The sequence below is a fragment of the Myotis davidii genome, unplaced genomic scaffold (assembly GCF_000327345.1).
Source record: "Myotis davidii unplaced genomic scaffold, ASM32734v1 scaffold478, whole genome shotgun sequence".
NCBI lineage: Eukaryota > Metazoa > Chordata > Mammalia > Chiroptera > Vespertilionidae > Myotis > Myotis davidii.
In genome coordinates this window covers 2,935,194-2,948,097 of record NW_006289570.1, presented here as the reverse complement: position 1 = coordinate 2,948,097, position 12,904 = coordinate 2,935,194, and the positions used below count along the sequence as shown (strand labels likewise).

The 12,904-nt window shown below is 54.9% G+C and overlaps 1 protein-coding gene across 1 annotated transcript in view; it reads left to right on the top strand.

Moving 5' to 3' along the window:
* The window catches only part of TTC28 (tetratricopeptide repeat domain 28), a 394,102-nt gene that overhangs the window by 374,017 nt on the left and 7,181 nt on the right, over positions 1-12,904 (top strand). The window contains 7 exon segments of the mRNA XM_015562870.1: positions 2,994-3,173; positions 5,045-5,666; positions 5,669-5,752; positions 8,178-8,302; positions 10,464-10,695; positions 11,313-11,389; positions 12,864-12,887. Coding sequence (XP_015418356.1) covers positions 2,994-3,173; positions 5,045-5,666; positions 5,669-5,752; positions 8,178-8,302; positions 10,464-10,695; positions 11,313-11,389; positions 12,864-12,887 — 1,344 coding nt within the window.

Sequence of the window (12,904 nt, the reverse complement as noted above, 5' to 3'; positions counted from 1 at the left end):
CCAAGGGCTCAGCCATGAGGAGAGCGTGGCTGTGGCTGGACCATGACTGTAGTGACCGCTCTGGGGGAAAGGACTCCTGCAAAATCAAGTAGCGTAGTAACCACCTTACCCTTCAGCAGATGAGATGCCCTGGGAGCTGAGACTGACCGTTCAGGTGCCTGTTTTCTAAATAGCCTGAGGGTTCGGAGAGTCAGGGAATGCCTGTCCATGGAAACAGCCAGACCTACTCCACAGGATGGAAGGGAAGATGAGGCCCTGAGCCCGGCAGCCCCACCGCCAGGCTATCTGACTGACTCTGTTTAAGATGTGTAGTAATATTCAAATGAGGACAAACATCACCCAAGGACAGCAGGCATTTCCACAGCTGACCAGGAGAAGGAACAATGGAGGCAATTACTTATCAGCCATCTGTACCACTGAAACCAGTGGTGAGAGCTCCACTAGCCAGCAAGTTCCCACGAGGTGAACCGCGCTCTCACCCAGGTGAGTGAGACTGGGTGAGAGTCATCTGCGTTCTGGCTCTATCTCAGCCTCACCTGGCAGGTTCCAGGGGCACCGAGGCCCTCCTGCCATTGAAGGTGCATGGGCTCATTGGATGAGGTCAGCCCAGAGGGGAGAGGGCCCCATTGCACGAAGATTCCTGCCGCGTGAGCAGCCCTTTGGCCAGTTCGGCTGTTGGTTCCTGCAGACTCTGAGTGGCTGTTGGTCATGCTTCTCCGGCACTCAGTTCCGCACCCCCCCACCCCGTGGTGCTCCAGGCCGGCCAGGGGTGGGCTGTTTGGTTGGCAAAGGATACAGTTGAGTGGCCTGAATTTTTACTTTCGCATTTCTGGTTGAAATAGTGTCTCAAATCTTGGTAGATTTTAGTCATGGTTTGAGAGTTACAACAGGTCCAGGAGTCTCCCCCTTGCTTTCTGCAGTTTCAGGTACCTATAGTCAACCATGGTCTGGAAAATATTAAATAAAAAATTCCAGAAATAAACCATTTGTAAGTTTTAAATTGCACACCTTCTGAGTGTGGTGATGAAATCTCACTCCGTCCCTCCCAGGATGGGGATGATCCTTTGTCCAATGTTGACACACTGTGTGCTACCCGCCCATTGGTCACATAGCAGTGGTCTGCGTTGTCAGATGGATGGTCACGGCATCACAGTGCCTGTGTTCAAGCAACCCTTATTCTACTTAATGCTACGTTCACATAACTTTTATTACAGTTTATTGTTGTAATTGCTCTATTTTATCATTAGTTATTGTTAATATCTGGCTGTGCCTAGTTTATAAATTAAACTATATCATAGGCATGTATGCATTGGAAAAACATAGAACATGTAGGGTTCGGTATCATACGTGGTTTCAGGCATCCTTTGGGGTTCCTGGACTGTAGCCCCCATGGATAATGGGGGGCTACTGTGTGTGATATTTGCTGAAACTGTATCCATCCACCCATGAGCCAGGACTCTGCAGAGCATCACAGAAAAGGCTCCTCTACCTTAGAAAGTCCTGTTTGAGCAGGGGCGTCCAGGCGCCCTGGGAAGAGGCCTGCCGAGCGCACTGGTTTCCACGCAGACAGAGCACTGGGAAGGTATTGCCACATGAAGACTGCGAGGTCACAGAGGGGCCATGTCTGGGCTCCCCCTGGATGCCCTCACACACACACCACTGACCTAGGCCACTGGCAGGAGGGCCCGCCCCCTTCCCCGCAGGGGCCTCTGTGGAGAAAGCTCAGCACCTGCCCACCTGACAGGAGAACGGGCTGTGGGAACCCAGTGTATCTCAGAGGCCGAGGCCGTGAACCAACAGCCACGCAGAGCCACTTCCGGTGCTCACTGCCCACCCGTGTAAAGGAGCAACTCTCCCCTCTGCAAAGACCAGGCCGTTGCCTGTCCTGTCTGCGCGCTGCTGCCCCTGCCCTTCCCGTCCACCTGGTCCCGTCCCCGCCAGCTCTCCAGGCAGTGGGCTCACGCTGTGACAGGCGGGGTCCCAGCCTGCTGTGGAGAAGGGTGCTTCCTGGGGGACAGGCAGTCTGTAGGACACCTGGCCTTCTTGTCTGGTTCCACTTCAAAAGGTTCATTGTAGAGATTTCAGAGGTCAGAGCGGCGAGTCTTGGCTGGAATTTGTGGGACTGTTAGTTGCAGGTGCAGGGCTGACGCCGAACCCTTTTATCTTTCAAACCCAGGACTTAAGAAGCCAGCAGATACCCCTTCTAGACTGACAGGTGGAGGTGCAGAGTAGCGTTTCCTTGAATCGTCCCTCCGTTTTCATCTAACAGGTGACATGAATTTGGATAGAGATGTCGCTTTATTTCCTTTCTTCAAGTTCACATTGGATTATAGCTAATCTTTCTGTACAAGGGCAATGCTCGCACCTGCTGGAGGCAGAATTCGGAGATGGTTTCCAGGGCATCCTTCCCAACGCATTCAGTCAGCTTCCCTCTGCCTTTTAACGGAGCTGTCATTCTGCGTGCGACCCGTCTGCCCACAGGCCGCTCTGCCGTCACCGCCTGCTGCCTTGCTGCCTGGACAGGTCCCAGCCCGGCCCCCGCCCAGGGCTGTAGGCATGTGCCAGCTCAGTAGCATCTACGAGGCACTGTCCCAGGGGGGATACGCAGTTCAGAGAAAAGTCCCCCCATCTCCCAGGCCAGCATTTCAGGACCTTTCCCTTTCCTCTCAGTTCACCAAGTCCTGGCAAGTCTCCATCTCCTTATTCACCTCAGCCCCAGCCCAGTGTCCCAGTTGTTTCTTCTTAGTTTATCAAGGTTCATACAGCCTTGGTCTCCGTCCGCAGTTCTTTTGGAAAGAAATACACCCGTAGAGAAAGGAAGCCCACGTGGTGATGCTGCTGTGAGCAGTGCCCAACCCAGCGCCCATGCAACCGTGTGGCTGTTCAGTGTGCCTGGTCCTCCGGGCCCGTCTCAGCCCCGGCTCAGGGCTGGCCTGGCGTGTGGGAGCCCGGCCCTGCCAGGCCCCGTGTCAGCCTCCGTGCTTGCTCTGCAGGGCCTGATGCACTCCAGCGGCCCCGTGGGACGGCACCGGCAGCTGGTCCTGGTTCTGGAGGGGGAGCTCTACCTCATCCCTTTCGCCCTCCTGAAAGGAAGCTCCTCCAACGAGTACCTGTATGAGCGCTTCGCCCTCATCGCCGTCCCGTCCATCCGCGCCCTCGGCCCGCAGGCCAAGGTAGGCTCTGGCAGGCCGTGGGGGCCACGCTCTCAGGTCCGCGAGGCGTCTTTGGCCAGACTGGGGTCTGAAGTGATAGGATGTGACTTCTTCAAACAGCCGATTGCATAGCTTGCAGGTGGGTAGGGTGACTGCAGATCTGTCCAAAGGCAGGGGCACAGCCCTCCTGACCCCTGACGGTTCTTTGCTACTTCAGGAAGCCATGATATGGGTCGTTTCTCTTTCAATTTCTCTGCTGTGACATTAGGGTTGCAAGCTACTCAGAGGCACTAGGCCAGGCTGGAGGCCACAGGCCGAGTACCCGAGTGCCTTGCTCATCCCACCCTTCAGCTGCCCAGCAGAGGGCCACGGGCCGCAATGGTGGACAAGATGAGTGTAAGTGGAAAAAGAGCGCCATTGGCCAACCAAAGAACTGGAAACAAAGGCAGCTTTCAGGGGACAGGAAGGGACTTGGGTTTCATTCATCAAAAAAGTCAGCATGGGAAGAAACCCTTGTGAAAATCAGGGAGCGACAGTGGGCCATCCAGTCAGAGGTCTCACCCGACAGCCACCCTGGCCCTGCCCACCTGATTAGGGAGCCTTTTCAGCCAACCCTGAATCTCTCCCTTTTCCAAACTGAGACCCTGAAACCCGGGCTTCCTTCTGGCCCTTCATGGCCTGATGCTCCCCACTCCCCTGTCATTACCACCAGGACCTGAATGAATTGCTCAGCTTCAAACTTAAATGCCCTCCAGCTGCCAACTGCTCTCAGAGCCCCTGAGACCACCAGGTGGGTCTTGGTCAGATGGGCCGCCTGTTGGGGGAGTGTCTGCAGGTTGAAACACCCAGACCCCAGGCCCAGGGTGCAGGTGGCCCCTAGGGGACCTGCCTGACCAGGCTCTGTTGGCCTTGGTCATTGGCATGGTATAAACCACAACATTTTTGCTTCACGGGGTTTTGGAGGTCTTAGTTTGGCTATTTTTGTTGCTGAATCATACCTTACTCATGGGACAGAATTAGTTCTGAGTGAAGGAAATTATTTTCTCTGAGTTTTTCTTCTGCCCTTGGTTGACAATCCCAGATGGGAAGTGAGCTGGCCTGGTCGGATGCTGCTCCACAGGCAGGCTCCCTGCACCTGCTGCCAGGAGCACTGGGACCAGAGGTGGCCTCTGCTGAGAGAGCTTCCTACCGGTGACAACAGTGAGCTGGCTGTTTGCCAACGTCGCGAGGGGATGGAAGAGTCCTATCTCCTGACAGGCACCCAATCGGCATTTCTCTACCCAAAGTTTAAGGCATCCCCAAGTGTAGACTCCAAAACAGTTATTTTGAAATAATGTGATGTTTTCCAGAAAGCCCCAAAAGACATCATGGCAGGAAAATCAGAACTTCGTTGGACTTCTTCTTGCTGATTTTATAATTCAGTGCTGTCTTTATTTTGCAACACACACTGTGGAGGGGAACTATAATCTTTCAGTATGCCGTGTCTCTGAAGGACTTAATTTGGCCCTGTCTCCCGAGTTTGACTTGCTTTGTAAACAAAGCCACCCTACGCCCTGACTCATCAGGAGTGGGTTTCCCCTTAGGGGTGCACAGGGAGAGCCTGTAGGGGTGAGGCTCAGGGCAGGCAGGCACCCCAGACCCTCGCCTCCGACATGTTCTGTCCTATGAACACCTCTCCCACCCCCAGTCCTGATATTTCCAAGAGCTTGTCATAGCGGGTGTGATGTCCAGTAAGACATCCCCTCGTCAGTAGGTGTGAAAATCAGAGCGAAGGTTATCGGGAGAACAGGTGGCGCCAGGGTAGACCCATCCTGACAGGAGAGCTGGCCTTCCCTGGCTCCTGAGAAGCCGGCCTGGCTGACAGTGGTTTGCTTGTCCTTCCTCCCTCCCAGTCTCACCTGAGGAAAACCCCGCCCACCTACTCCAGCTCCACCTCCATGGCTGCCGTCATTGGCAACCCGAAGCTCCCGTCAGCGGTGATGGACAGGTGGCTGTGGGGGCCGATGCCATCAGCCGAAGAGGAAGCCTACATGGTGTCGGAGCTGCTGGGCTGCCAGCCCCTGGTGGGCAGCGTGGCCACCAAAGAGCGCGTCATGAGTGCCCTGACCCAGGCCGAGTGTGTCCACTTTGCCACCCACATTTCTTGGAAACTCTCGGCCTTGGTCCTCACACCCAGTGTGGATGGCAACCCTGCCAGCAGCAAGAGCTCCTTCGGCCACCCCTACACCATCCCCGAGTCCCTGCGGGTGCAGGACGACGCCAGCGATGGGGAGAGCATTTCGGATTGCCCGCCCCTGCAGGAGCTGCTGCTCACAGCCGCCGACATCCTGGACCTGCGCCTGCCGGTGAAGCTGGTGGTCCTCGGCTCCTCGCAGGAGTCCAACGGCAAAGTCACAGCCGATGGGGTCATCGCGCTGACACGGGCCTTCCTGGCTGCGGGTGCGCAGTGTGTCCTCGTGTCTCTGTGGCCTGTGCCCGTGGCTGCTTCCAAGATGTTTCTCCACGCCTTCTTTTTTGCCTGAAAGCCAGCGCTGCCCTGGGAGAGGCCATGAAGGTGGTGCAGAGCAGCAAGGCCTTCTCGCACCCCTCCAACTGGGCAGGTGAGCGCAGGGCCCCCAGCTGGCACCTCTGTCAGGGGCCTCCCCAGGTCGGTCCTCACAGCCTGGGAGGGCGGGGCGGGGCACTGGGAAAGGCGGATGGGAAGATTCTGGGGGAGCCTCCTTTGCTGAGATTTTCCCTCTGCCAAGTCAGTCTTTTGCTACCAGGGCATTAAAATAGTCCTTGGATCAGGGAGCGGAAGTTTCCCATCAGAGTGTGCGTGTAAAACTCCTGGGGTGTTTACTGAATGGCCCACTTGATGGCAGCCTTGTGTAGAATCCCACGACTGTAGAAGAGTGGTGAGGTAGAAAGACCCTAGATTTGGTATTCGGAAGACTTGGGTTTGATTTAGCTCTGCAGCCAGGCTGTGTGACCTGAGACAGGTTCCTAACCCTCTCTGAAGCTCCATGGTAACATGAAGATGGTGGTGATGCTAGGAACTCCCTGCCCACGTTTGAGATGATCTGTGAGGAGTGGGCTGAATGTCTTATGATGCGTGAAGCACTGCACGTTCTGAGGGGGCCTGCCGCAAGGGGTGAAGGGAGAATGTTCCCTATGACAGCTGGTCATAGGAGGGGGGACGAGGGACTCTGCCTCTCAGCTCCATATGATGATCTTCATCCTTCAGGGTCCCTGTGAACGCCCCTATACCCTCCCTGATAGGCTGCGATCCAAACCCAACTTCGGCCATTCTCCCACCAGCCTTTCACCCAGCTGCGCTGGTTTTGCTGACACAATTCATGACCTTCAGTCCGTGGTGGTCTCTCAGAATTGGCCCCTACACCAATGGGGACAGTATTGACCCATAAAGCAGTGTCTTAAACCTTGAGAAGCAGAGGAACATCAAACATACTATTTCCAAACATTTATATTTTGTTTCAATGGCCAAAAATGTACCATCTATGGATATATTTACAAGTTGGGAACACAATGGCCTTCAACTTACTTTTCCTCCAGAATCAATCCAGTTGACATGTGCCAATGTTTTTGGTGTCATTTTCTGAAGTTGGGTAAGCCCTGAAGTGGGGCCATGGTGTTCCCACGCCCAGCCGGCCAGCAAACGAGGAGCCTGCAGGGGCCCCGGGTGCAGAGCTGTGCTGTGGTGCCAGGCGGATGAGCTATGTTGATAAACAGAAACATCTGTTTACATCACTAGCACACGCAGCTGTAGTGTTTTGTTTTTTTTAAGGCATCAAAAAACTATGTAGAATCTATCCTATTCTGTGGCCAGAGAGAAACATTTAGTTGGTCCAACAGGCCTGGTCTTTGGCGGCCCTCACCTCATGGGTGGGCAGGCAGGCACTGGGGTGGGGCCTGGCTACACTGTTGAGCTACTTCTGCCGCCAGATGCCGAGATCAGAGGCAGTGCTGGTGGTTCTCACGCAGTCACGGAGATCTCAGCACTCCAGCAGTCAGCAGTCAGCAGGGCCTTTGCCCGGCACAGCCCCACAGCACATACCGCAGGGTTCGTGGGAACCCGGTCCCTGTGCTTAGTCAGTTACTCCTGACACGTCCCCTATCCCTCCGTGCAAGCCCCTCCCTGGCTTCCCAGTGTACTTAGGGACATGGCATTTTTGTTTAGTTTTAGTGACAGATAATTTAAAGTCACAACTGTGTTCTGGGGAAAATGATGTTTAATGATGCTATCCCATTGCCCTTAAAACCGGCTTTGGCTCATTCATTCTTTTTTTCACTCATTCTTTTAGAAAGCCCTCTCTCTCCATTTGGGGGCAGGTTGGCCTAACGCTGCTTGGTGGCTTAAGGAGACTGCGCCGTCTGTGCCTCCTCCAGCCGTCCTCACAGAGCTGCTGAGGGAAGAGGCACAGGATCTAGGTGGATGTGTGGCCCTTTCCAGCCTGGCTCAGCTGCTCATTCTTACAGCTGGAGGAATACTGTGCTCACAACCTTGACCGGAATCGAACCTGGGATCTTTCAGTCCGCAGGCCAATGCTCTATCCACTGAGCCAAACCAGTCAGGGCATGGAGGAGTACCTCTTGCCCTCTCGTCCAGGGCCCCAAGGACTCGGGCACACCTGCCCCCCATCCCTGGGCATGTACCAGACACACACAGTTGTACTTGCAGGAAAACAAAGCACATCATTCCTTGAGATGGTGGCCAAGCCAGGAATGGTGGCCCAGGACATCCGTTCCCTCCTCTGCTCGCAGCGCATGGAAAAGTAGTGGCAGTTTCCTGAGCACCGATCACTGCAAGCGGCACGCACACCTACGGAGCAGTATTGACTCTAAAAAGGGAGGGGACTGAGGGGTGACAGACTGTCCCCGTGAGTGGAATGCTCCACAGTCCAGCCCACAGAGCAGCTGTCCTGGCAGCCCCTTTCTGCTGGGTGACTGCGGAATGGGTGAGCTGTGGAGCCAACCCCGCTGAGGTGACAACAGGCTCTGAGGTTCCCTCTGTGCTCTCCACAGGGTTCATGCTCATCGGGAGTGACGTGAAGCTGAACAGCCCCTCCTCGCTCGTGGGCCAGGCCCTCACGGAGGTCCTGCAGCACCCGGAGCGTGCGCGGGATGCCCTGCGAGTGCTGCTGCACCTGGTAAGGGACTGGGGAGCCCTCACCCAGGCTCCCGTGGAGCAGAGGCTGCCAGAAATGCACAGGGGAGGCTGAATGGTTTCCATAGCACCAGGACATACGAGTAGGTGGAGGGGACATTGTCCCCATACGCCTGTGGGTCAAGCCAGTTGGTCCAGGTGGTGGGCATAAAGTGTGATGTCACACAGATGGCTACAGCAGTCCTCGCCAAGACCCTGGGGAGGGACACCCGAGCAGTGACCTGGAGCAGGGGCCTGCACAACCATTTCTGGGCCATGTGGCTTTAGGCAAGTCATCTTAGCATCCTGAGCCTCAATTTCCTCATCTGGAAGCAGGGATCAAACTTTAACTTTTCAAGGTTATTGCGAGGATTAGAGGAAAGGTGAGTAGCTGGCACATAATAGCATTCCAGTAGCTGAGATGGTGTTTTATAGTCAGATGGCACTGGCTTTCCCCTAAATTTAGTTGGAAGAATCATCTGAGCCTGACGACCTTGGCCAGCCCCGATCTTTGCAGGACGTGGGTGAGAGTACAAATGGCCGGCCCATGACATTTTGTACACGTTTAAAAGTTACACATAATGCCAAGAACTAGTGATATAAACCTTGCTTCACCTTGACAACCTGGAAAGCAGTTTCAAATAATTTAGAATTCTTAACCTCCTTGGAGTTCTGTGCCAGAAAGACCAGCCCAGTCCTCGCCAGGAGCCCACACCACATCCAAGCTCTTTCCAAACTCGATGCAAACATCTGCCCCATGGCCACCTCACAGGATAGGGGTGTGTACGAGGGCAGGCCCAGGGACGGGTCCACAGGGGCCCCGGGAGTGGGAAGTTTAGAGTCTGGGGACGGGGTTCCAGGTGAGCATGTGGAACCTGGAAACTGCTGATAGTTCTCAGGCCGGACTGAATGCAGCCCTCAGCCTGCCACAGGGTAGATGTGCCCCATGTTTTGAGGATTTGGGGAGACTGTATCCACTAATTTTTTGTCTGTGCCTGGAAACTGCATAGAGCCCTTAGGTTGCTCAGCGCTGGGGCCCTTCTCAGGTCCCCGTCAGCCCGTCACCCTCTTTCTTGCAGCAGCCCCCAGACTGCTTTCCGTAGATAACGAAACTGCCCTCTGTCTGGTTTGCTTCTCCGAGACAAAGCTGCGGAGGAAGAGCCAGGCCTCTCAGCGGCTCCCCATCTGGCCTTGAGGCTCCTGGGGCACATTTAAGGGTTTTCATTATCGGCTTCATCTGGTTTGACTGCAGAGGCCATGGGTCAAGTTCACCAGCCCTTACGTCCTTCTAATCACTCTCGGTGCCCCTTGACCCTGTGTGCAGTGTCTTCAAGGCCCTTCCAGCCTGATGGACAGCCAGCTGGCTAGGACCCATCTTACCCAGGAACACTCATTTCTTGCTGCCTGTGATGTCCGCCCACAGCAACAAGATTCTACTATAAGAAAAGTGTCAGGTGACATCTTGGAATGACTCTCTGTCCCTCCAGTGCTGGCGTACGTGCCCCAGGGCATGCAGCATCTCGGGAGGGACTGAAGTTCTCTAGAGAGAAAACTGCCAGGCAAGGCCTGAGGCTGTGGGGAGTGCTAGGGAGTGCTCATGGGGAGAGAGAACACTGTAGTTACTTGAGGTGTTTAGCCCACATGTCCCAGGCACTGGGTTAGGCCCTGGAAGTGGGGAGAGCCACTTGGAGGAGGTACAGGTCCCAGAGGCAAGTGCTGTGGGGTGAAGGATGAGTTGGAGAGGTTTTGCCAGCCAGGGCCCTGGGATGGGCACTGTTTGGTGTAGGGGGCACTGAATGGGGGGTCTTGAAGGTCTGAGGTTTATTCTAATGAGGGGTAGTCTTGTATGGTTTGGGCAGGCTCCTGACCTCAGACTGGCTTTCAGACACATCACTTTAGTGTCTGTGGAGGAGAGCCTGGGGCAGGAGGAGGTGGGTTAGGGGAGGGGCAGAATTCTGCCGTGTTGCACCAGTCCTTGCTTGCTGATTATAACATCCCTCCCCCTCTGCAGCCTCCCTTTCAAGAAGCCGGGCCGTTTGCTGCAATGTCATGGTCCTCAGGCCCGGGTGCCCTGCACTGGCTTCACAGATAACAAAGCCACTCGGAGAAACCAGGGCTGGCCCCTGAGCACAGCCGCGCCTCACTCTCCTTCCTTCCCCTTCCAGGTGGAGAAGTCCCTGCAGCGCATTCAGAACGGGCAGCGCAATGCCATGTACACATCCCAGCAGAGTGTGGAGAACAAAGTGGGTGGCATCCCCGGCTGGCAGGCCCTCCTCACCGCCGTGGGCTTCCGGCTGGACCCCCCAGCCAGTGGCCTGCCAGCAGCCGTCTTCTTCCCAACCTCTGACCCAGGCGACCGGCTGCAGCAATGCAGCAGCACCATCCAGTCCCTGCTGGGTGAGCTTGGGCAGGAGGGGCTGACTGACCGCTTGGGCAGAGGGGTCAGTGGCCGTGGCCCCTGCACTCACCAGGATGCCGGGTCTCATCGCTGGGAAGGAGAGTGTTGAGAAATGGCCGAGTCCCGGACACAGACTTCTGATTTAGAGGAAACTAGTGCTCTTGACCTGACCGTTTGATTGGCAATGGCAAGGCATTCTTTGCCATAGGGTACTGCCCTGGCTCTCCCTCTTCCTGAGGTAATGGTGGGTGAATAGCAGCCCCTGTTAATATTTAATCAGCAGCTTTGGATCTGAGAGCCATGCAGCCTCCCCAGGTGAAGTGGGTGCAGAAGCTCAGGGCTGCCCTTTGTGCATCACTCAGTGGGTGATGCTGCCGGAGTAGCTGAGACGGGGTTCTGGAAATGTGACCCTGCACCTGGAGGACTGCAGTAGGGTCAGGACTGGTGCTTGCCCCCAACCTGCCTTTCTGGGAGCCCGTTCTCTGCTGTCAGACATGGACGTGCAGGGCTGGCTGTCCTGAAGGCCACCAAAGCTGAGCTCTCCTCTGGGAAGGCAGCGGGACTGTGGGTTCAGAGGTCCCTCTGGGTAACACCCATCTCCCTCTTCTCGGTGTAGGTCTTCCCAACCCTGCCCTCCAAGCCCTCTGCAAGCTCATCACTGCCTCGGAGACGGGCGAGCAGCTCATCAGCCGGGTGAGTCGAGCTAGGACGGCTGAGCCCAGGTCTGAGGGCACCATGCCGCGTTAGAAAGAGGGTGACTTGGCCCTGAATAGGGATTTGCAAGTAAAGTCGTCCACTTGTTTTTTTCAGCCTTTGTGATTAGAAGGAAGAGGCAAAAGCTGGAGTAAGCATGTGCTAGACACAGAGGGGCGCTGAATCCCAAGAGCTTAAGGGCCTTCAGAGGACACTCCAGGGGCTGCTGTCACCTGTAATCGCAGGGCATTTTCTGAACTCTCCCTTCAGTGGCCTCCTGCACCTTGTCATCCCACCCGTTCTTCCCGCTGACTGACAAGTGTTAAACAGCCACCTTCCCGAAGCCGGCAGGTGTGGGGCCAGCCTGGCTCCAGGTGCTCCAGTACTTATTCTCAGATCAAAGTATGAACTACACTTGAAACAAAATAGCCACTAAGGCAGGCAGTCATCCCAAACAGCTCTATTTCAAGGAACCACTTAGCAGGTTTTTAAAAATGTGCTTCCTATTGAGGCAGTGTAGATCTACTTCAGGTATCGGGAGGATGCTGACTCTCAGAGCTTCTAATCTTCCTACTGGCTACAAGGTCTGGCACAAGTCTCAGGATGACAGCCATGGGTACGAGGGCTTCTGGAGGAAGCAGCAACCCTGAAGAGCACGGAAGAGTTTTCTCTGGTCCACCTGAGTATAATAATTTGAAAAAATAACATGCATTATTACACATTTATCAGCAGGTATCACTTTAGGCAGAAATATTTCTACATGGAAATCAAGCTCCTACTGTTAGAATTAACCTCTGAAAATCTGTGGTGCCTGGAGCCTCCACATATGTGAGACTGTTTGCAGCCTGGATTTGAACATAGCTCAGTGGTCTGGCTCCTTCACTGAATTCCTACTCATTTTGTAGTAAGTTTGTTACATCTGCTTTTACACAGAATCAGGACCACACTGTGCAGTGCTGCACATTAAAGTGAACCCGGTGGGCCAGAAGTCTTGCTCTAAAGAGAGAAAGTTAGAATTACACTTGCAGGACAAGGCAGAGTCTAGTTGCTTAATTTCTTGCTTTCGGTGGCAGCACAGGGACTTCCCTGATATCCGTCCTGGCCCGCCCACTGTGGCTGGTGGACACTTCCTGAGTCACTGTGGACTTTGGTTTACAGAGTGGCCTGTTCATACCCACTGTGCCCCTTCCCCACTTGAGTCTGACCTGCCCTGCTGCTCTCCTGGCAGGAAGGGCAGGACCTGGTTGACCCTGAGCCCCTTGACCCCGAGTGCTTCTGGTCTGGGTGTGGCTGTTCATGTTCCTGTGTGTCCCTGCTGACTCTTGCTCCTCTCCCCTCCCGGTCAGAGCCTCAGGCCGGTATGGCGCTTCCTAAAGCAGTGATCAGCTCGTGTTGCATAACAACCTGTGCTTGAGTCTAAACTGTCTCTTTCTCTCTCTTTTTCTTTCTTTTTCTTATAATCTGCTGGCCGAAGGCTGTTAAAAATATGGTTGGAATGGTGAGTACTACTTTAAG